This window comes from Triturus cristatus, chromosome 3_1 (assembly GCF_964204655.1).
Source record: "Triturus cristatus chromosome 3_1, aTriCri1.1, whole genome shotgun sequence".
Taxonomy (NCBI): Eukaryota; Metazoa; Chordata; class Amphibia; order Caudata; family Salamandridae; genus Triturus; species Triturus cristatus.
The window spans coordinates 512378019-512402247 of record NC_140583.1 but is presented as its reverse complement, the minus strand read 5'-3'; the positions used below and the strand labels follow the sequence as shown (position 1 = coordinate 512402247).

At 41.5% G+C, this 24229-nt stretch overlaps 1 protein-coding gene across 2 annotated transcripts in view; it reads right to left on the bottom strand.

The window, feature by feature from the left end:
- LOC146860508 (aminopeptidase N-like) overlaps nucleotides 1-24229 on the bottom strand; it is a 257086-nt gene that overhangs the window by 99383 nt on the left and 133474 nt on the right. For both annotated transcript variants that reach the window (XR_014978825.1, XM_085644420.1), the window contains exons 13-14: nucleotides 19073-19128; nucleotides 3497-3644 (exon numbers count right to left, since the gene is read on the bottom strand). Coding sequence is in view for 1 of the 2 variants with exons in the window: in XM_085644420.1 (XP_085500546.1) it covers nucleotides 3497-3644; nucleotides 19073-19128 (204 nt within the window). In the remaining variant the exon portion in view is untranslated. The remainder of the gene's footprint in view (nucleotides 1-3496; nucleotides 3645-19072; nucleotides 19129-24229) is intronic.

Here is a 24229-nt window from a genome sequence, read left to right as displayed (position 1 = left end):
AAAGGTGGAACCATGAATTTTCTGTTCATTCATGTATCTAAGTTTCATTTTCCGCAATGTTTCCTGCTTTACCATGTATGGGACTAATTTACGAGATTCTGGTGCAGGGCAGCACTGCAGGGATATCTTGCTGTGCTGTCCTGTGTCAAAAGAAAAGGGCAGGAATGTTTAGTATGTATGAGATATGGCACATTCCTGTACTTTTCCCCTATTCCTGTACTTTTCCCCTGTACTGGCGCACAATAGGCTGCCATATGCCCATGGAGGCACCCTTGCACCATGGTGCAATGGTATCTGCGTTGTAGGGGTGATTTTATTTTGTGCAGAAAGGTGCACCTTCTTGCACAAAAACAATCACGAGAAGTGCAGAACATAGAAAAAGGAAAAACAAAGAGAAAGATATTTCTCCTAGTTGCACCTCCCTTACTCCTGCCCTGGGGAGGCGTAGGAATCTGACGCATTCCCAGGCTTACGAAACCTTGTAAATCTGGGAATGCATCACTTCTATGGGTGTTGCGTGGGAACACCCACAGCAACACCCATGGAACGTCCCTTTCACGCAGAGTAATGCGGGAAAGGGCCATATTTACAAGTCCATGAAAAGCCATGCAGGATGGCTTTATGTGGCCTTGTAAATATGGGCAGGCACGCTGTGTCGCCAGCGCAATGGGCTTGTAAATAAGCCCGTAAGTCTTTTTGCATACCAAACTAAGGGTGCATAACTTCCTTATAGGAAAAATACTGAGATTCGTAATGTAGAATGCAAGAAATTTGGCAGTTGTTCCATATCTTTAGGGACCTGAACCAGAGTCAAACTGGCAAATAAGTGCAAAAGGTTTTTCATACTGTTACGCTAATTATAAAAATGTGTACTTTTCATGGTTGTTATCAGATTTTAAAGTAAGCTATGGAATAATATGGTCATATTCTCCAAACATAATGAGAGGTTCAACAACATTAAGGCACCTCTGGTGTTCAATAATAATACAAAGTTATAGTGAGGAAATGTACAAATGCATGTTAGAAATAGAAAACAAATATAGAATAGATTATACAATTCATGACATGCAATTAATGTTAAAGGCCTACACTTCCATTGTTGGAATTAACACATTGCACTTTATATTTAGAATGGAAGCTGTAACTATTCTTAATTCGGTAGGCCTTTAAATCTAGGCTGTATCTAGGCACATTACAAATCACATATCAAATACTGATCAGTGCTATTCAATTTTTAAATCAATCTTGATCATCACCTCAGTGCTTATAAGGTAGAAAATGACTTGTATATTGGCTTTTTGATTTTTCATAATATAAATATTGACAGCAGATTTAATCCATAAATATTTCTACAAACATAATTGAATTTAATGTATATTTTTGGTTTTATCAAATTACCCAGCCCATCTATAGAAATGTATTATTTAAAAGACGGCTAGTCCATGCATTTGTTCTCATTCACATCTAGCTAATGATTAAATCATAGTGAGAGGCGATAAACATCATGAATCAATGAGGCCTTCCCCTCCCCAGAATGTATTAGTTAGGTGCGAATGAGAAGGAATGCCTGATACAGAGTTATTTCATTTTTAAAAATACTTTTGGAGATGTGTTATGTAAATTGATAATACAGATCAATACAAAAATGTAATTATCAAGATTGTAGAAATAGCTATGGATACATTTTGGCTTATATAAAACCTTTATGAACTGAGATGATGATGAAGGTTGGACCAAAATTTCAATAACACAGGAGTGGTATCACTATTTGAAATTTAAACAGGAGCTGCAAACCTTTGATCTAAACAAAGACCTCTTCTTAATTAGAATAATAATGTTTGGACAAAGTTAAGGATCCTGTTGGTAAATAAGGCTTGACAACACCAATGTACAATTACTACATGAGTAGTGCAATAGGGGATATAATACAATAACATATAATATATAGATAAAGTACCTCCTGCTGTACAGTATAAGGAAATTGCAAGTCACAGAGGAGTTCCATAACCCACATAGAGGAATGAGGCAGGAGGATGAGCTCCTTTATAGGGTTATGGAACTCTGATGTGACTTGCAATATCTTCATCATGTACACGAGGGTGTACTTTATACCACGTAATACATGATCACACCATCACCCTTCTCACAAACCACTTAAAACTTTGCTGCGTAGCTCTTTTATATGAAAGAGTGTAAATGTTTGCACATAAGAAGAATAAAAATCAAATCTCTAGGGCAAAAGTAAACACATCAAATACCTGCTAGATATTATTGCAAACAAATATTAGAAACAGATGAATACTAGCCAGTTTTTTTTAGAAATAAAAGCTACTTTTGCTGGGAATGTGCAGAAACATGAAGACAAATTCGAGCTCTACTGTAAGGAGTGTAAAAATAAACAGATTCTCTCTGCTTGTCAGTGTAAGCTATTAAAATAGAGCAGAAAAAGGAAAAGCAACATTCTGTTGTTGCTTTTAACAGCTGCTTCAATTATGCTCCGTTACCTGACCTGCCTCCCACCTTGACTGCTGGCAGCAGGCATTGTGACAAAAGAACTAGACTATAAAAACTTAAACAAGTTGAATTCTGGTGTCTTTTCTTTATAATCTGTGACTGGGTGCATCACAAGTCACTGATTATAAAGAAATTAGAGCCTTCCGTTTATACAGGGATAAAAAAAATCTCATATAATATCATATAATATAATTAATATAATATAATATATGCCAAATAAATATTTTCCTATCCATTTTATTATTGGTATATGAAGTTTTCCACTGATTTAGTATTTTGCAGATGGTTACTTGCCTGTCAGGGCAATGGAGTAAAATATTTCATTGCTCTGACAGACATGCCATCCAATAAATTGAGAGATGTCCACCCACACTGTGGAAATCTCTGAACTTCAGCAGGAATCACAGTTAAGGCAGGTCCTATCAATGCTGTAAGTTTGACGGGCCCTTTTTACAAAGTTTTACATTTTTCAAAATCAAACTGGGAATTTGTTAATGAAAAATGACAAACCAGTGGCCCCCGCACCATGGGAGTAATGTTTATTTTTTAATTTTTTTATGTCCTGCAAAACCAAAGTTTTCCTGTCAGTGATAGGCAGTAAAATAAATATAATGTCATCCACTTTAAATTGGGCTGACAGTGGTATGTGTTAAATTACCCATACTCCATGACGCCGTCAAAGGATTATGTCAGCGATTGAGCTGCTTCAGGTTTCCTCATCGACATACTTGGCGTCCACCCACCTCTAAATCAGGCAGTCAGACCTTGAGTATTGCAAAGAGTGCGTTCCACTGTTCTTGCAATTGAGTACCCTTTCCTTCAAACTCTAAATCATACCCTGAGATCCTATTTTGAAACATCAATATTTGAACCAAATGTTCTTACCTGCAACTGCCAACCAACAGAAGTAGCCTTGGATCGAAGTGGATCACTTTCGATCATTAACTCAAGGTGAGGATAGTTTTTATACACGTAAACCTACCTCCATGGGTCCATAAACACTGCTCCGGTCAAACATTATGGTGAAGTAATTCAAGCTTCTAAGGGCCACCTGCCATGGCATGTACTCGGTTTCCTTGATGAGATACTTGGTGGTCTCCAGTGCAGAAGTTGTTCTGAAGTAGTCAGCTCTAAAACACAGGTGATGCAATATTTACTCTTTTACATTAAAACCCTTTAAGTTGGATGAATTATCCCAGGAAGAGGACCTGCTTATTAAAGGAATTATCTCCTTGCAACTTGTTCTGCTTATCCAAAGTAAGTATTAGTTCTATACATTTTAATGTTCAACAAATTACATGAACCTCACTGATTTCTTGTTAAGTAAAGCATAGAACAACCTTTGTTGAGTTATTACAAATCCATAATGGGGTGCAGCTCAGCAGTGTAGGTGCAAGACATTTTTTCCATCTCTACCATTATAAACATCTCCAGATGTTACTTTGAGGTACAACAGTAATGCCTCATGGTGTGTACGACTGCCATTTCATCTTCTAGTAATTTCTAAAGTTGTCTCTGACAGCCTTGTGCTGCTTGGAACACATAGTAATGGCCATGGAAAAACATTTTGAGATGTTATGCCCTTATTTATCTAACTACCTTTTTATGACAGTAGAAAAATATGTCAGCAATGGTGAGGCTACCACAGACACACACTTCTGCTTTATTTGCCATCCAGTTGTGGTAAATAATTTAATTACCGGGACTTAATTTGATGCGGAAAATTAATAAGAATAGCTCAATAAAATAAGAGGCAGAATCCGTGGTATTAGAGATTCAGAACGGGCTTTATTCCTATACAAAGGAACATAATTCGAATTATGGGCCTTCTATTCCATCACCACGAAAGTTCAGGAAGGAAGGAACAACACATTATTGACAGGTAATCATTTTTATAGAAAAGGCATTACAGTGAAACAGATGCAGGAGGCGTAACAGTTGATAACAGAGATAAAGGCATACATGCGTAACTAAAATGGGTGTAACTAGGCGTAACTAAAGAACGTCATTAGGTATGATGTCACAAATGGGTGGTTCCATGAAAGAATTTCGCAATGTCAGCAAAAATACTTGGCAGAGATGCGCGCGCAGCAGCATGACGTGTGTGTTGACGTGCAACTAGGGGGAGAATGGGACTTGACATTTAGCTCTACATGTGGAGACAAAAGTCTGGGGTTATGTCAACCTAATCCCAAATCATATCTAATATCCTATGTTTAAAGAACTGTGTTATCCAAAAAGAGAGGTCTCTTAGGATAGAATCTTATTCTATACTGACTATACTGACTGTTAGTGCCTGTACAAGCGTCTAAGTGTCTACACTAGATGCGAGGGGGTAGGAATATTCCATGGTAACGGGGCTATGAATTACTTGCATGAGGGCAGCGAGGCCTGGCCCCTTTGCACGGTAGCTGAAGGAATGTTTACCTAAACTGCTAGACAGGAATGCATCGGATGAGGAGCGAAGGAGATAATCTCGAAGGTGAAATACAGTTTTTGGCAGGCGACGGGCTGGATCAGGCACCGTTAGCCGCGCAGGGAGTAAGACAAAGTTCATGGTCACAGATGCAGGCTCAGACTGGAGCTTTCAGAGGCAGAAGGCAAGAAAAGGCTTGGTGGCAGAATCAGGGCCTACTCGCCTGGACTGTAAAATGGGATAAATGAACCATATAAAGCCGGTGGCCTTTCATACTTAGGAATAGAATATCCGGCCCATTCATGGCGGATCTGAAAGAGGACATGTTGACGGTGGACGCACATGTATTTGCGTCTTCATAACTGGAACTGGAGGGAACATACATGTACTTGTGACTTATACATGAAACCGTTGGGGTCCAAGATAGGGGACATAACCGACCATAAAAATCCATATTTCCACATTCCCTCCTTGTCCCCTACTTGCCCTTAGGAGATATCAATCTTCATCAATCCATCGATCTGTTCATATAACATCATTTGCTCTTCTTTCTTCTTCCGGGATCTTGAACGAAAACTTGGATGTGGGATACACGAGGTGGCACACAGACCACAAATCGCTGGCCCACATTGTAGACATAAGCAGCAACTGAATAGTATGAGAAAGCCAATACCTAGGAAGGAGAGCATTCTCCATCCCCAGGCTGACAACACGCCCCAGAACCAACCGGACCAAGTCCAGGTGCCTGGACTCTGGTGTATCTGGCTTACAATCTTATGAAGGCGGGTTATGGCTTTATATACTGATGGTGAATTTTCTGGTATGAAAATGCAACAACTTGATCCGATGACCCTACAAGCTCCGCCCCTATCGGCCAGGATGACGTCAAGGATAAGACGATTTTGAAGCACAACAATCCGCATAGCAGACTGCTCTTCTGTTAAATTGCCTAAGGCGGAAATTGTTTCGTTCACTACTGCTTCAAGGGTTCTGGTTAATCTACGTATTAGCTTACTATTAGTGACTGTACCTATATAGGGGAAGAAACCTTTATTGAAATCTGTGTATTTTTCCCATGCTGTTTCAGTATAATCGACGATTGGGAGATCTCTCTGCTGTCTATTGTGTACTAAATGAATATTTCTATGATAATCAGGAGGAGCTAGGAAAACAGGTGGTAGGAGGAATGCTATGTAACAGGTACCATCCCAATCTAAAGGTAGGCGTATATATGCGGTCTGGCCACATATAAAGTAGGAATGACGAGAAGTTCTAAATGTAGACTTGCCTTGATCACTGAATTTTATCACAGTGGTGCATTTACTATGGCCCATGTGTATGGAGCCATTCTTTCTTATACATAGTTCCCCTTTTACTGGGAATACCGACATGGTGGACAAGATTGGTGTAGCTTCAGATTCAACGTTCAGGATCATGAGGTTAAGTGTAAAATTACCTAATCCATATACTTCATTTTCTAGATCAGTTCCTGTTCTTTTGGGAAGTCCCTCCTTGTTAGGGTAGCAGACTTTGAGCAAAACTAAGTTCAGGTTTCCCCATACCCAGTTGTCTTGATAAGCTACTGAGTTTGAATCTAAGGAATTAATTAAACTAAACCATGCTCCACAGGAGCCATTGTGTGTGAATGGATATGGAAAGAGGGGCAAAACTCCCTTATAGTTCTGATAGGGAGGGAGTCGGCCACATATCCAACAATTTGTAGCATTGCTAGTCTGATGGGAATGATGTAACATACTAATAAAAGTGTTGTTGCGCAGCGCAAATCTATATGACAACTCATGCGGGGGTAATTCACTAAAAGAATGTTCAGCAGTAACATTGTAAACATGTTTAGAAATAGGATAATATATGTGCAACAATATACTTGCAGCGATTATTAAAAGACATAAGAAAAACAAAATTAACAACGTCACTGTGCAATGACTACGCAGTGATTTACAGTACGCATGTTTTTTCAACTGCATTTGATTATTTCTTTCTCTATTCCGGTCCAGAGGATACATGTCAGAGACAAATTCAACCGATTCACCTTGGAGAGGACTTAAACAATCAAATTGTCTGACTGACTGGACCTTAATTTTAGTTTGTATAGTTCCTTATCGCTTAGTTCAACCAAAGGAAGCTTTGAGTCTGTCTTTGAGGAAATACAGGGTTTAGTCTCTATATCGGATGGTAGTCCATAAAATTTCTTGATATGACTCGAGTGTATCCAACCTTTGCGACCTTCGATCTTCACGGCTGTCCTCGTGGTGAGCAGTACAAGTTGAGGCGATTTCCACCTAGGATCCAGCTGAGTCTTCCGGTCAAAATTCCGCACTAACACCAGGTCCCCGGGAACTACGTCATGGGGTTTCACCTCGGTGTTGTCGGGAAAGGCTGCAGCTACCTGTAAACGACAAGATTGTAGTGCAGACATCAAGGAAGCCAGGTAATCTGTTAGCATATTACAGTCAACGTCAGTTATTTTACGAGGTATAGGCGTCCCCCACATATTTGGTGGTCTACCGAAGATCACCTCATACGGGGATAGCCCTGTTCGAGAGTGCGCTACCATTCTCATGTAAAAGAGTGCAACTGGTAAGGCTACTACCCAATCGACACCTTTCTGTCTACATATTTTGGACAATCTAATTTTCAGAGTTTGATTATGTCGTTCCACGAGACCTGCTGCCTCGGGGTGTCGGACACAGTGAAATCTCCATTGATAGCCTAACAAAAGTGAAACGTGTTTCATTAGTTCGGATGAGAACGGCTGGCCGTTATCTGAGTAGACAACACGTGGTAAACCGTACCGTGGGAAGAATTCTCGAACTAACTGTTTGGCAGTAGTCGGGGCAGTGTAATCTGAGACCGGGTATGCTTCTGTCCAACGGGAAAGAGCACAAACAACTACAAGAACATATTTGAATCCTCGACATCGTTCCATCTGGATATAATCCATCTGGAGGACTTCAAAAGGGTGATCAGGAGGCTGAAATCCACCCTGTTCTACGGGAATGCTTTTACCTGGGTTAAACTGACAACAGATCATACAGGTACGAACTTTTTGTTTAGCTGCTGCTCGTAAATGTTTGTTGAACCAAATGTGTTGAATGCTGTCTAGCATAGCTTTTTCTCCTAGGTGCGCTGGACTATGTATTGTATTAATGATAACTTGGACCATTGAGTCGGGAAGAAACCATATAGATTTTTCCTTCGTCATCCATCCTTGATTCGTTTGGATCCCTCCTAATTCAGTCCATTTCTTTATTTCATCTGGTGTAGCGTGTGTCTGTATGTCAATTACGTCAAGAGCGGGATCCTTAACCGTCATGCAATGTGTTGGTGTCAGAACTAGTGTTTTTGTCATGTCAGATGTGTGAGTTTTATTCTGAGCAGTCTGTTTAGCTGTTCTGTCAGCTAGGTCATTGCCTTGGGAAATGATATCAGTAACTTTCGTATGAGCTTTACATTTCATAATTGATATTGCAGTGGGTAGATGTATTGCATCTAATAAGGCATGAATGAGGGGTCCGTGCTGAATGTGGGCACCGTGAGAAGTTAAATAACCTCTCTCTCGCCACAGCACGCCGAAGTCATGTACAACTCCGAATGCATAACGTGAATCAGTGTATATGTTGACTTTCTTATTTGTGGCTTGAATACAGGCTTGTGTCAGAGCGATGAGCTCTGCTGCTTGAGCTGACAAGGTATTTATGCAATATGTTTCAATGACTTCAGTGTCTGTTGTGACTGCATACGCGGCCACTAGCTCTCCTGTACTTGTTCTCATACATGAACCATCTACATACAACGTCAGGTCTGGATCTGTCAATGGGACGTCTGTCAAGTCTTGTCTGGGTTTCGTCGTGATAGTAATAACTTCAATACAATCATGTGCTAGTGGGTCTGTTCCGTTTACTGGCAAAAGTGTGGCAGGATTCAATGTACTACAATGTCTGATTTCTATGTGTGGCTGGAACAATGTCAATTCGTAACCGGTAAGTCTTGCTATAGTCAAGTGTTGTGTTTGTGTGCGGTTCAAGAGAACCTCTACTGCGTGTGGTACTTGTACTGTTAATTGATGTCCTAACACTATGGCATCGCTTTGTCTGATTGCTAAAGCTGTCGCTGCCACTGATTTTAGGCACGCAGGCAGAGCCTGAGCTACGGGATCTAATGTACTAGAAAAATAAGCACATGGTTTGTGTGATCCTGCTTGTTCCTGTGTGAGTACTGACAAAGCAGTAACTTCGCGTTCTGTGACAAAGAGTGTAAACTGTTTATTGTAACATGGTGTTGCTAGGACAGGTGCTTGACATAAAGCTTTCTTTAAACTTTCAAAGGCGTGTGTATGTTCTTGAGTCCAAGGGAGGACAGTCGATGTGGCTGCCTCCTGTGTTGTCAACTGAATGAGTGGTTTTGCTAGAAATGCATACTGAGGGATCCACTGCCTACAATATGAAGTGAGGCCTATAAAAGCCCGTACCTCCTTTTGTGTCTTGGGTATTGGCATGTTAGCAATTAACTGGATGCGATCTGGTGTAAGCTGCCTTCCCTCCTTGGACAGCGAGTGCCCAAGGTAAACAACTCGCTGGACACAGAATTGCAGCTTAGAAGGGGACACCTTGTGCCCTTTTTCGGCCAAAAATTGTAAAACCGTCAGTGAGGCTTTTTCACATTCAGGTTCGCTTCTAGCGGTGATCAGCAGATCATCGACATATTGAAGCAGGGCAGTGTTGACTGGCATGTGGATACTGTCAAGTTCTCGTTTCAGTGCTTGGCTATAGATGCTGGGGCTTTCTGTGAATCCTTGAGGTGCGCGTGTGAATTTAAAGCTTCGTCCATTTAAACTAAATCCGAACAAGTATTGGCTTTCCGGATCTATTGGGACGCTGAAAAAGGCATTCTTGAGATCAATTACAGTAAAGAATGTTGCTTCGGAATCAATGGCTGTCAGTAATGAAGAAATGTCTGGAACTATGGGGTATTGTGGTACAATACATTTATTTAATTCGCGCAGATCAATAACCAATCGATATACTGGCGGGGCCTTTGGATCAGTTCGTTTAAGGATCGGAATTATCGGGGAATTACATACATTGGAGTCGGTTTCCACAACCACTCCTTGGGTAATAAGCTCGTCAATGATTTGCAGTAAAGCCACTACAGCATCTGGTGGTAACTTGTATTGTCGCATACGTGGTAGTACCACTCCTGTCTTTAGTGTGACTCGATATGGTGTAATGTTCATGCAACCAACATCTGTAGGGCCTTGTGCCCATATATGTGTGGGTAAAGTCTGCAGTCGGTGATCCATGTCTCGGGACACATAGTGCCCTTTGAAATCACGTAAAAACAATCTTACTCCTTCCGGAGAACAACATATTATAGCTCCTAGAGCTTTCAATGTTTTTATACCTAACAGGTTTTCTGGACATGATTTAGTAAGCAATAAATCTGTAGTTCGTGTCAAGGGACCAATCGTAAGTGGAAGAGGCTGTGATACCTCGTTAATGATAGGTTTTCCTGAAAAACCAAGGGAAATATTCTGTGAGCCTGAGAGGGGTGCCCCTGGAACTTCACTACGTTTTATGGTTGTTCGGCTTGCCCCTGTATCAAGTAAAAATTTTCTATCTTGGCCTAATAGTTCACTGTGTACATAAGGTCCTTCTTGATCTACAGGGACCTCGATAAGGGGTAAGCCAACTTCCCTCTCTAGGCTGTTTCATGAGTATCGTTGATAATCAGGATAGTCATACTGTGCGGTCTGGTACATCTGTCGTGTCGTTGTTGGTGTGGCAGCAATAGGCTGCGGTGGTGGAGCTGGCATAGACTGTTGCGGAGCTGGCATGGCCTGTGCATGCTGCGGGGCTCCTTGTTGGTTCTGATCCTGTCTAAATGGCCGTGGTCTTTCTTTTGTATTACCTATGGCGATATTATGTTTTAAAACTGGACAATCGTGTACATAATGACCTGGCTGTTTACAATAGTTGCATGTCCCTTTTACAGAACCTGCTGAAACACTGGACTGTGTCATTCCCTTTTTATGACCGTCAGCTGGAACTGTCTGGGAAACTAGCATTTTCATTTTCGTGTCTTTCATGCGTCTTTGTTCATGTTCTTGTTCCTCTCTAATTCTATTGTGATGGTACTGTAGCATTTGTAACATTTGTGACGGAGTGTTACCTTGCCAGGTACTCTCGAATTTCAATACTCTATTCTTAACTTGGGGCAGGGCATTTTCAACTAATTTTGTCACAAACAGATGTGGATAAGATTCGCTACTTGCTTTTATTCCACTATTTATACCAAAACATTTTTCGAATCGGGCATAAAAATCACTAGTGTCTTCATCTTGCTTTTGTTTACAGGCTGAGATTGCACCCCAGTCTTCCTTTTTCGTAGTTAATAAACGTGGCAGTACCTGTACTAGTAAACCTGGTAGTATTTTGGTCTTTTCCCCAAGCCCTAAACCTGAACCTCGAGCTGTTTCTTCGTTTTCTAATGCTGTCCAATCTATCTTTTGGTCTCCCACCTCCCAATCCTTTTCTTTGAGTTTTTCATAAATGCCCGCAGGCATTAATACCTTTAATATTTTCATAATGTCGGGATAGGTATACTCTCCCATGAGCAACATGTCTTTAATTTCACGGTGGAAACCCGCTGGGTCTTTGTCATGACTGGGTACCACTTTCTTCATTTCTAATAGTTCCATTTTAGATATGGGTGTGTATACAAACACACGTTTAAACTGATTGTCATCACCTTTTATCGGGTGCACTTCGCGTAAGGGATTCTGTCTATCCATATAATACGTCGTTCTTTCCTTGATGGGCAGTGAGACATGTTCGGGGCATACAAAAAGAATGTACTGCTTTCTGTATTCTAGTATTTCTCTAATTAACTCAGTACCTGAACCTCTCCATTTATTCGTGAGTAATTCGGTTAACATATCAGGTAAGGGACCAGGATCGGAGTGTTGGCTTTTATATGATATAAGGAGTTGTTGAATCATGTAGATACCAGCTAAACGCTGTTCATCTGGGGTGAGGTTCAAAAACGTGTGTGCTAGTGTATCATCACTATATTTTCCGGGACTGTCAACCCAGTGAACGGCTGACCTGGCTAATTCTTGTTCGTCCATAGAATCGAGTATATGATAACCCCTTCGTTCTCGGAGTAATTTGTCAGCGGCTTGGAACGAATGTTCGGGGGACCTTATATTTATTATAGGGGTTTGGAAATTTCTGTTATTTTCTGGACGTATCGGACGTATCGGATCAGTAAAGCCTCTGGTATTATTATGGGGTCTTCCTTTACTTACATAGGCCATAGTTTCTAACTGTCCTGTGGGCAGTTCTAATTCTTCCTCCTCCTCGTTTTGTTCAGGCTGGTCTACCGCCAATCTTTCTTCGTGTATTCGTTCTACTTCTTTGCGGATCTTTCGGCACATAGCTACTATACTTAGTAGTTTATCATGTCTCCCCTCTGATATATTCCGACTCCATTTGGTAAGAATTCGCATTTCTTCCGGATTTACCCCTGGTCGGTCTTGATTTCTGACCACACAATTTATGAGGAAACGTAACAGTTCTCCCTGTATCTCCACTTTCTGGTACTCCATGGCTCTATTAATACTTTCAGAATCTCGCCCTGACTGGATAAAATGATATATATTTTCTAAATGTGTAGTCATTCCTGGTAGCCTCCCTAAATATATTGCAGCTCGTCGGATACGTAATGAGGCCAGCAGCATTTCATCCTTTTTGCCGGGCACAGGGTCATATCTACAATCTACTAGAAGTTCCTTAAGCATGTCGGGAGTTACTAGTTTGGGCGTACGTTGGTGGGCTAATTCTTGAAAGGAAAGTTTATTTACTCTGGGTGGCGTGGAAAAAATGTTTGTTGTACCTCCTGTAGCACCGCCTGGGGTGCTGGATGTGAAAGGATTCGTTGAACGTGATATAGCAACCATAGGTGTGGGTACAGCTGTAGAAACAGATGTGCTTGCCGGAACTTGTATCGGAGTTTGTTGTTGTGGAGGTACAGACGGAGGGTCTTGGCGTTGAACCCCCTCGGCAGGCGGTCTATGTGGTGCAGTATTAGCATACTCGGGAGCTGCGTCGTCTAAATAAGAGGAAAGGAAAACATCTTCTGCGGTTCTGGGATGCCCTTTGGGATGTGATTTTATCGGAAACAACGGAGGTGGCAAGTCTTTTGGTATCTCCGGAGTAGCCTTAGGTAACCCTTCGGCCAGAAGAGGATACATACCATTCATAGGGGCATTTCTTTGTCTGTCTACTTGTTCTGCTTTTGCTCGGGTACCTTCTTCAATTAATAGATTTTCTCGGACTTTATTTGAATTCTCCTTACTCTTCTCTTCCTGTCTGCGTGCTTTTTCTGTACGTCTATACGATTCTTTACGCCATAATTCAATGGCATCTTTCTGTGATTGTCTAGCTTTCTTTTTCCATAATTCTTCCTCTATTTTCATGATGCAATCTGCATCCCAGGTCCCAGTTGCGGGCCACCTCTGACTTTCTGGTAATTCCTTGGTGTAGTCTACCCATAAATCAAGAAATAATATGGCGTCTAGGCCATGTTTATGATACATGAAGTACCCTGGAGTGTCCCTAGGAGGAATGGGAACAGCTTCTTCGAGTACCCCTTTTCTAGTTTTGATCTGTCTTAATTTCGAAAAGAGCGGCATATTGAGAACTGATCTGATACCTAATTTTGAACACGTTTAATACAACAAAACACAATAATGAACAGTCATTCACACCACAATATGCAGAACGTATTTAAAACATTTAACATTTAACATTTAATGAACAACAATGATGGCCATTTAGGGAACTAGTCACTAAACATCATACTCGGCACTAACTAGGTAATCCTGAATTGTATACTAGACATACTAGATATACTGCTAAACAGTACAGATACACTGCTGAAACAGTGCAGACCGGATTTGTGTACCCAAACCCGTCTTGACCGGCACAACCTATGTGCACGTCAGAATGCCTCCCCGGCAATGGTACTCACCGGGTAGCTCGGAACGGAAGGCCTCGGAACTGAACTTGAACTGGACTTGGACCGGACTGGACTCGACTCGATACTTCGAAACTTCGGAACTTGGTGGGCCTCTGTATACCTCGGATCTTGCTCTCTCAGCTAGGCTCTGGTCGGGATACTTCGCACTTCTCACCGCCTCGTCTGGGTGTTGATCGCAGCCTCAGTTACCCCCGCTCGGCAGGAGGGAGATACAGGAAATCCTGTGGGTACGCGTTGTTGTCCGTCCAGCTGTGGCAGGAGACCGGGCCTGCAACGCACCTCCGGCGCGTGAGATGAGAAAGTGTCCCTGTTCGGGCGCCATATATGTGGTAAATAATTTAATTACCGGGACTTAATTTGATGCGGAAAATTAATAAGAATAGCTCAATAAAATAAGAGGCAGAATCCGTGGTATTAGAGATTCAGAACGGGCTTTATTCCTATACAAAGGAACATAATTCGAATTATGGGCCTTCTATTCCATCACCACGAAAGTTCAGGAAGGAAGGAACAACACATTATTGACAGGTAATCATTTTTATAGAAAAGGCATTACAGTGAAACAGATGCAGGAGGCGTAACAGTTGATAACAGAGATAAAGGCATACATGCGTAACTAAAATGGGTGTAACTAGGCGTAACTAAAGAACGTCATTAGGTATGATGTCACAAATGGGTGGTTCCATGAAAGAATTTCGCAATGTCAGCAAAAATACTTGGCAGAGATGCGCGCGCAGCAGCATGACGTGTGTGTTGACGTGCAACTAGGGGGAGAATGGGACTTGACATTTAGCTCTACATGTGGAGACAAAAGTCTGGGGTTATGTCAACCTAATCCCAAATCATATCTAATATCCTATGTTTAAAGAACTGTGTTATCCAAAAAGAGAGGTCTCTTAGGATAGAATCTTATTCTATACTGACTATACTGACTGTTAGTGCGTGTACAAGCGTCTAAGTGTCTACACTAGATGCGAGGGGGTAGGAATATTCCATGGTAACGGGGCTATGAATTACTTGCATGAGGGCAGCGAGGCCTGGCCCCTTTGCACGGTAGCTGAAGGAATGTTTACCTAAACTGCTAGACAGGAATGCATCGGATGAGGAGCGAAGGAGATAATCTCGAAGGTGGAATACAGTTTTTGGCAGGCGACGGGCTGGATCAGGCACCGTTAGCCGCGCAGGGAGTAAGACAAAGTTCATGGTCACAGATGCAGGCTCAGACTGGAGCTTTCAGAGGCAGAAGGCAAGAAAAGGCTTGGTGGCAGAATCAGGGCCTACTCGCCTGGACTGTAAAATGGGATAAATGAACCATATAAAGCCGGTGGCCTTTCATACTTAGGAATAGAATATCCGGCCCATTCATGGCGGATCTGAAAGAGGACATGTTGACGGTGGACGCACATGTATTTGCGTCTTCATAACTGGAACTGGAGGGAACATACATGTACTTGTGACTTATACATGAAACCGTTGGGGTCCAAGATAGGGGACATAACCGACCATAAAAATCCATATTTCCACACAGTTCCCAATTGAACTGGATGGCATAATACCATACTGAGCTATTAGCATGATCCTCTTAGGTATGTTTCAAAGTAAAAACAAAAGGGGGGAGAGGGGTAAGGTGCACTCCCCTTATGACTGCAAAATAAATCTGTAGCATCCACATCTTACCACCATAAGGAAGGAAAACTGCCATGGGACAATACTAGTTCTCTCCTAACTCAGCTTTGTCCCTTCAGGAAGAAGGGAGAATCTTAAAACAATGACAAAGATAAAAGTGAAACATGATAAACTTAATTATTTTCTAATACACTTTGACCTTTATTTAAAGAGCCCATAAGAGGAGTAAAATATGTGTTAATACGATTTCCATACATTTAACAAGTTTTTGATTAAGAGTAATGTGTTCATATTCTATTAACAAATGTGGTAATGATGCATCAGAAAAATGTCCTCATTATCCACAGTGTTTGCTGACGATAATTATGCACAAGTAAATACAGAAAACTTGCAGAATTGGTAATTCAACAAAGTTTTGGCAATTCGTTGAGCAGAAAGCAACATTGCAGTAATGCAATTTCTGGAGTGTTTGTTACAACAGATTAGCTGACACATATCGCCAGATCATATCTTGCTATAGAATGTATGTTGTCATCCCTCAGTCTTTTTCCCCGCAGGGAATCACAACGCGGTCGTTACAATGACTGCGTTGTGATTCCGCATACCATTACTCCGCAAGTCGGAACAACGACTTGCGGAGGGGGGGCGCTGGATGTTGGAATAGTATAATTAACTATTCCAACTCCAGTCTGTGCGGACACTAGGGAAGGTGTTGGATTTTAAATCCAACAATTCCCCCCCCCTCCGCAAGTCATTGTTCCGACTTGCGGAGTAATGGTATGCGGAATCACAACGCATTTGTTGTAACGACCACGTTGTGATTCCCTGCGGGGAAAAAGTTTTGTGGTAAACGTTGTTTACACTTGCTATATTCTAATGACTATTTAGATACGAATTTATGGATCTGTAGCCACATTAAGTAGTTTAGACATTCCTCTCTTTGCTTTTTCTTGTTAGCTGTGGATGTAAATTTGAAATTTGGCGAAGGTTAAGCGAGAGTTACATTTTTCCTAATGTATTTGATTATATAGAGTTCTATGTCGGCTTCCTGTATACCGTTGCCCAATATTGTCTTTGGTCCCACTGAACTTATAATACCATTCTAAACCAGAAAATAATACAGTTCTTTACTACAAGTTCTATGTCAGTATTGTCAATTAACATGTTATATTGCAGTGGTAAATACAGGACATTTTGCTTGCTATTTCAGTCTTTATCATTACTGGTTGCATTCAGTGGCATGCAGTAGCGCATAACACAAGACAAATGAAGGGAACATAAAGGGGTTGGTAGGTAGGATCACCAGTAGTACAGGGTCGATATCCAGTTACCTCAAAGCAAAAGCTCTATTCAATGTTGGTATGAAGGACTGGAAAGTTGGTTTTAATAAAACATAACTACTGCACCACGTTTACAAAGAAAATATGCTCATTGTCTGTTTTCTGAATAATATAATCACATGATTCCAAGTGTACAGGCCACATTAAAGAGTATTTAATGTACTCACTAGGTATAGATTAGAATTATTAATTCTGCAGTATTACATGGTCTTCCCAGTTTGTGGTCCCAATCTTTTTTAGTACCTGTTTTAAAAAGGGAGATAAGGCTGATCCATGTGGTTATGGCCAATCTCCCTGATTGTTTCTACAGTCAAGTTCTTGGGGCGCATTGTTTTGAATAGACTATGTCGGTTTCAAAAGTCAGGTACTTTCCGACATTCAGTATGGTTTTAGATCTGACCCAGGGACGAGTAACCAGTGTTTAAATATTTATTAAGTCATTGACAAATATGCCCTGGTCAAGAAGGGATTCTGGCATGTTGCCTTTATGGAACTTAGTTCTGCATTTGACAGATTCAATTGAGACAGCTGTGGAGCATAATGATCGTTCTCGGGCTGAGTTGTATATTGTATATTTTTGTGAAATCTTCATCAGAATTTATTGGCTTCAGTGAGATATGGCGAGGGAGGTGAGCGCTCGGCTTTGTTTAAGCTAAAAAGAGGTGTCTGGCAGGGGTGCATTCTTGCCTTTTTTCTTTTTACCCTCTATATTAATCAACAAGAAAGTGTTCTTATGAAGAATGGTCACGATGTTCCCCAAGTCGGACGACAGCTGGTTCTTGTGCTGTTGCATACATAAAATACAGCTTTAATAGCCATAACAGCATTAGGTCTTCAACAGTTATTAAATTCTTTTGTGGCTTTTATGGATTATTTGGATATAAGAACAAATTTTAAGAAATCACACGTAATGGTGTTTGGCCCTAGACGAACGAAATCTCAGGTTTTTAAGGTGAATTACAATGTTATTAGTAAGGTTTACTCATATCCAGATTTAGAATTGTTGTTTAACTATGCTTGAACCTAGTCTTCTCTTTTATCTTCTAGATCAAGGATTTCTATTAAATCCATTTCCTCTATTTTTGATTTTGGTACGAGACTTGTCAATAGACCCTTAGCAGCCATTTAAAGAATTTACGAGGCAAAACGCGTTTCTATTGCTACCCATGGATGTGATATCTGGTGGTAAGCTGACATTCCGTCACTTCAAATCGTGGAAAATCACATTTTTGGGACACTGATAGTTCTGCCGAACTGTTCAGCTTCTTTTGTATTTCATGAAGAATTGGGTGTTCATTTCCTTACAAATATTGTGAAAAGACATCCCTTGCTACAGTGGATCTTGGTTTGGCTAAAGCCAGATTCCGAGTTAAACCAATTGATAATATGGGACTGTCTTGCTTTGAATGGATCTAACAGAATTCCCTGTCTCTCTTTTGCTGAATTAGGGTGACTGGGAAGTCTTAATAACCAGATAAGCTTGTGAAAGCAGACTTGCTTTGGACAAAGAAAGCTTTTATTAATGTATCCATAAGGTAAAGTACGACTTGGCTAAACCATCTGTTAGATTTCACAATTTGTTGTTGCCCTCACTAACTCTCGAACCTTATTTAAAACTAGGACTGGTTCTCACCATTGTTTTATATTTACCAGGTATAGGCTTAATATGATACAACACTTCATGCCTGTTTCTTAAGTTTGGTAAAATTATTCTTCTCTGGAAACCTGTAATTGTGATCTGTTTTCAAAACAGGATACTAAGCACTTTGAAATGTTTTGTGTTTTTTATTTGAATCTGCAAAAAAATATTATTCCATTGTTAAAGGAACAGTCAAACTCACCTTGTTGAACTTACAAATGTTTTTAGATCAGCGCACCTGTTTCCAAGTGGCATGTTTTTTAGCTGGTGTTATTAAATTCGGAACTGTAAGTATTTGTTATGATGAACTGTGGATATTGTTTATGTATATAACTTCATATTTAACAGAAAAGTATTGTTTTACTAATGATATTTATTGATGCAGAGATTTATTGTCACAAAATTGTTCTATCTTTTATGATTTAATCAAAAACTGAATAAAGAAAGTTGATTGATTGAAAAGTACAGGCATCTCACCTTGCTAAGTTGAAAGCGTCATCAATGATTTGGGCCCGGTTGATAACTGGAATAACCTTCAAAACACAAATATGTAACCATGAGGTAACAAACAATTATGAAATGAAAGCAGACTTTACCAATTAGGGTCCTTGTATATTCTCTTGAATGCCCCAAGAGTGTAAACACTTTTTTGGCTGTTGGGGATAGCTTGGGTTTAAACCTTCATAACTTTTAACCTCAAAACGTATTCATGCCAAATTTGTGACCTTTTTTTCCAACATCTTTAGGAAACTAAAGGTACAGAGGGTTTGTAGATCCCCCTACATAGAACCAAGAAAATAAGCCAGCTATAGATAAATCATGGTCTTTGTGGGGAAAATGGGAAAAAAGTGATGTGCAAGAAATCACGTTTTTTTTCTCTAAAAATAGCATCACAGAAAGGTTTGCTGTGCTGGTATATTTGCAACTATCAGGAACAGGCAGAGCTGTATAAAAAAAACTTTTATCATCAATTTTGCTTTTTCTAAGGCCTGGATTACAAGTTTAGGTGCTCTTTATTGCTCGTGAGCAATAACAATACCACAGTGTACATTATTTATTGGGTTTGATAAATAAAACCTATTGCGAGCTAGTTGGAAACACCATGAAGATTTTGATGTTTACTGTGCCAAAATCCAGATGATACAGTAAATACTGTATGGTTTCCTCCATTACATTTCGGCAGGTTTGAAATGCCGAAATTTAATGAAGGTTGAGGTATGTAACTCAACTGATAATTATTGAAATCGTTAATTACCTACCAACTTGTAATTCTGGCCCATTCATAATTAGGGGTTCACACGTGCATCGGACTATAATGACCAGCTTGTAATCAGGGCAATAAAGTTAGTAAATTTTTCCTGATTTTTGTGGTTTCAGCCTGTTTATAGTTTGGGGTGCAGAAACCTATGAGTGATCCTTGAAAGCTATACATTTCAGATAGGAAAACAAAATTGTGAATTCAGCAAGGGGGTCATTTGTGTAGATTGCTCAAGGTTTTCCCAAGGAAACTAACTGTTAAATAAAGAGCAATGAAAATGAGTAAAATAAAACAGCCATTTTCATCTGTAACATCTTATCACAATGGGTGTTTTACAAAATCTTCTTACCCACAATGCCCTGCAAACGTCAAACTTTATCTAAAACAACACATTTTCCTTGCATTTCTGTGATGTAAACTTTCAAACACCGGAACCCGAAAAATTCCAACTATGCAGCATTCCCCCACTTCTTTCAATATATACCATACCCCACTTGTGTGGCTGGGCCTAGTGCCTGCTACAAGAATTAATCAAACCAGGGTCAGTGGGTGTTTGCCAACATGGGAGGTTGTTAGCACCCAATATCAGGGTGGTACGCCCAAACCTCATTTGCTTCACCAATGTAAAATCCCTGGTGTCTAGTGGTCTTTTTACCCCCCCCCCCACCTCCCCCGGGAGATAGATTAATGTCACTCCCCCAATTGGGGCACTCCTCCAATCTGCCCAGGGGAGACACAAAGACTCTATTGTCGCTTCTGGGGTTGGGGCACAGCTTTATGTCAGGGTAGCTGACCTCCATCCTTTTATTTATTTGATTGCCGTTTTGAAATCCCTGGTGTATAGTGGACTATCTGCAGTCCGTGGGTTAAGTTGGAAAAGAAAAAGAATTCTACCCCTCGGGGTGGGGGGCGAATTGATTTGCCCTTTTTGTGGTAGGATTAGGCCCAAAAACAAGGTATTACACCTCCACCCCTCTCTTTCACCCAAATGTAAAATCCCTGGTGACTAGTTCGCTTTCTACTCCCCTGGGGCCACATTCATGGCAACATCCCCAATTGGAAGAAACCACCTATTTGCCCTGGGGGTAGCAGAAAGACACTTTTGCCCCTTTTGGGGTGCAGATATGGATCTTTGCCAGAGTAGGTCACCCCCACCCTACTGTTTGTTTGCAGCCATTTTAAAATCTATATGGTGTCTAGTGGGCTTTCTGCTGCCCCGATCCATGGGAATATTAGCGGCAAAACTCCTCTCTGTCCTGTGGTGAGCAGAAAGACTGATTTGCCCCTTTTGGGTTGGGGGTGTAGCCCAATGCCAGCGTGGGATGCTTGCACCCCTTTCTTTATCTCAAATGTATAATCTCAGGTGTCTAGGAGACTTTCTGTCTAAGGGTGGCAGATTGTGAATAAACACCCTCATCAGCCACCTCAGATGGGGCAAAATGTCTGTATTGCACGCTTTTAGGGTGGGGGCATTATCCAAGCCCAGGATGAGCCACCCTTCCCTCTTTTATTTTATTTTCACTGGTGTCACTAGACCTTTCTGCCCTCCACTGTTTAGGGCAGATTGGGGATAAACATCTCAATTCGTCCACCGGGGGCGGAAAGACGTATGCTCTATTTTAGGTGACGACATTGAGCTGTAGTTTGTGGGCCACCCCACCCTTTGATTTTTTATGGGATGACAAATTTGCCCTGGTGTCTAGGAAGCTTTCTGCGCATGGCTGGCCACTCCCAACCCTTCCTTTTTTTCTATTATTCCCTGGTGTCTAGTAGGATTTCTGCCCCCATGGTGAACAGACAGACTTCTGTGCCTTTTTAAGAGTAGGGCTTGACCTTGTGCATGGTGGGTAACCCCTTTGTGCTTTCTAATTATTTTCCCTGGTGTTAAGTAGGCGTTCAGCTCATCCAGGGACAGATTGGGGGTAAATCTCCCAATCTGCCCCTGCCAGGAGGGAAGAAAGTCTGTTGTGCTCTTTTGTGGGGCAGGAGCATGGCCTATCCCATAGTGGGTCATCCACACTCCATTGTTTTTTGTTTTATTCACTGATGTCTAGTGGGCTTTCTGTCTCCCCAGGGGTGCAAGATTGGGTGGTAATCCTTCCCGCCTACCCCTCAGGGGCAGAAACACTGACTTTTTTGGAGGGGTGGGAGTACGAAGGCCCTTGCCTTAGGGGGCCACTCCCCCCTTTAAAAGATCTCTGGTTTCTAGTGAAATCTGCCAGCAATCACATCCCACTGTGATTCCTTGGCACTTTGCACTACAAGGGAGTTATCACTGCAAAGCTGAGTTTCTCAGCTTTCCAATACTACTTCCCTTTTGCCACAATTCCTTAGGAGCGTGGTAAATGAGGCTGTTTTCAGGTCCTTCCTTGCTTCCATTCCTGCAAATGATACAATAATGTGCTATGTTTGTCTGTAATAAATTGGGTTACTGGTCAGGCAACAACCATAATCTTTGTCAAGGTAAGGCACAAGCAAACTCCAAATTAACTTGTATGAAACCCATTGGTAACTTGGCACAGAGCAGTCAGGCTTAAGTTAGAGGTGATATGTAAAGTATTTGTGCAACACGTCAAACAGTGAAAACACCACAACAAAAAATCCCACACCAGGTTAGAAAATAGAGCTAATTTTAATGAATAATTCAAGACAAAAAAGATTTTAAAAGAATAAGGTGTAAAATAGCTCCTAAAAGCACAGGGGGGTTGATTTATAAGGCCCTTGCGCCGCTCGTCCGTCACTTTTTCCCATGTTAAAAGTGACGCACCGGCGGTGCAATGGGCTTCTAACCAAGCCCCAGAGTGTCAACCATGGCTATCTGGTCGCACTGGACCATGTCAGAGTCAAAAGTTCAGGCGGATGCTGATGGAGCCCAGGTTGTGCACAGTCAGAGATTAGTTCAGCTGAAATTTTACCTTCTCAAGTTTTGTACCAAGAGTCCTGGACAAGGAGAGCATCGCAAGCAAAGGCAGTGTGGAGTGAAGAGCAGGCTAGTTCTCACGGACGGGCGGGATGGTGCTCCATGTTGGCGGTCCTGTGCAGGTGGTCAATGCTTGCTCTGCGAAGCGACAAGACAGATGGCTACATGTGCTGACTTTTGGTGCGACACAGTCCTGGTGTGAACAGGACCATTCGAGGTTGCGACAAGCCCAAAAGCTAGTCTTAAAGAGCCCATGAGCCGCACTAAGAGTCCAGGACCTGAGGGGCACCACTTAGAGGTTAGGCACAAGCTGCAGCTGGATCAAAAGCTGGTTGGGGGTCTTTTATGTCCCTGTGGCTTGGATGAGGAGGCCTGCAGACTAGCCCTTTGAGTCACTCTGGAGTCCTGGATTTAAGATAAAGTTGCAGGTCCAGTTCTTCTTCCCCAACTAAGAGGTCAGTAGGCAGCAGCTTAGCACAAAAGGGCAGCAGTTCATTTATGGCAGCAGTCCAGCAGAGTGACTGTGCTTGCTTGCAGCAGATCAGCAGTCCTTCTTCCTGGCAGAGTATCCACAGGGCCAGAAATTTACTGAAGAGTTGGTGTCTGAGGTCCTTCTTTTATATACAGTTGTGCTTTGAAGTAGTGAGAGCTTCTAGAGGAATGCCTTTGAAGTGCAGAGATACTCTATCTTCCTGACCATCGCTCCCTACTTCCTACAGGGGGTATGCAGCCCTTTGTGTGGAGACAGAACACAGTCTATTCATGTTTAAGAGGGACTAAGCTCAGCTCCCCCCCCCCATCCTGGCAGTGATGGCCCATCCAGCCTCACCTAAACTCCCCATTGTGCATGGCTCTCTAGGAGGAATACACAAATCTCAACTGCCAACTACATCTAGTCATGTGACTCAGAGACAGGCTGCAGGCTCCAAATGGCTAAGGCAAACAAATGCCAACTTTCTAAAAGTGATATGTTCAGAATTTGAATTTAAAATCTGACTTCACCACAAGTAAGAATTTTAAATTGTGATTCCAAAGTCACCAAACATGAACTGGTTATTTCTTCGCGTTTGGAAATTACACTAATAAAATGTAATAAAACAACTCCAATGTTATCCTATGGGAGAGATAGGCCTTGCAGAAGTGAAACACCATTTTAAGAGTTGCTCTCTACCAGAACATGTAAAACTTAAGAGTACCTTTCCTACTTTCTGAATACATTGCTCCCCGCCCTTGGGGCTGACCAGGGACTGCCCTGAGGGTAGCATACACATTCAAAAGGAAGGTTAGAGCCTGACAAAAGGTTTATTTTGGCAGGTCAAAAAGGCAGGTTTAAAACTGCACACACAGGCTGCAATGGTAGACCTGAGACATGTTTAGAGGGCTACTTAAGTGGTGGTCACAATCAGTGCTGCAGGCCCACAAGTAGCATTTCATTTACAGGCATGGGCACATGTTG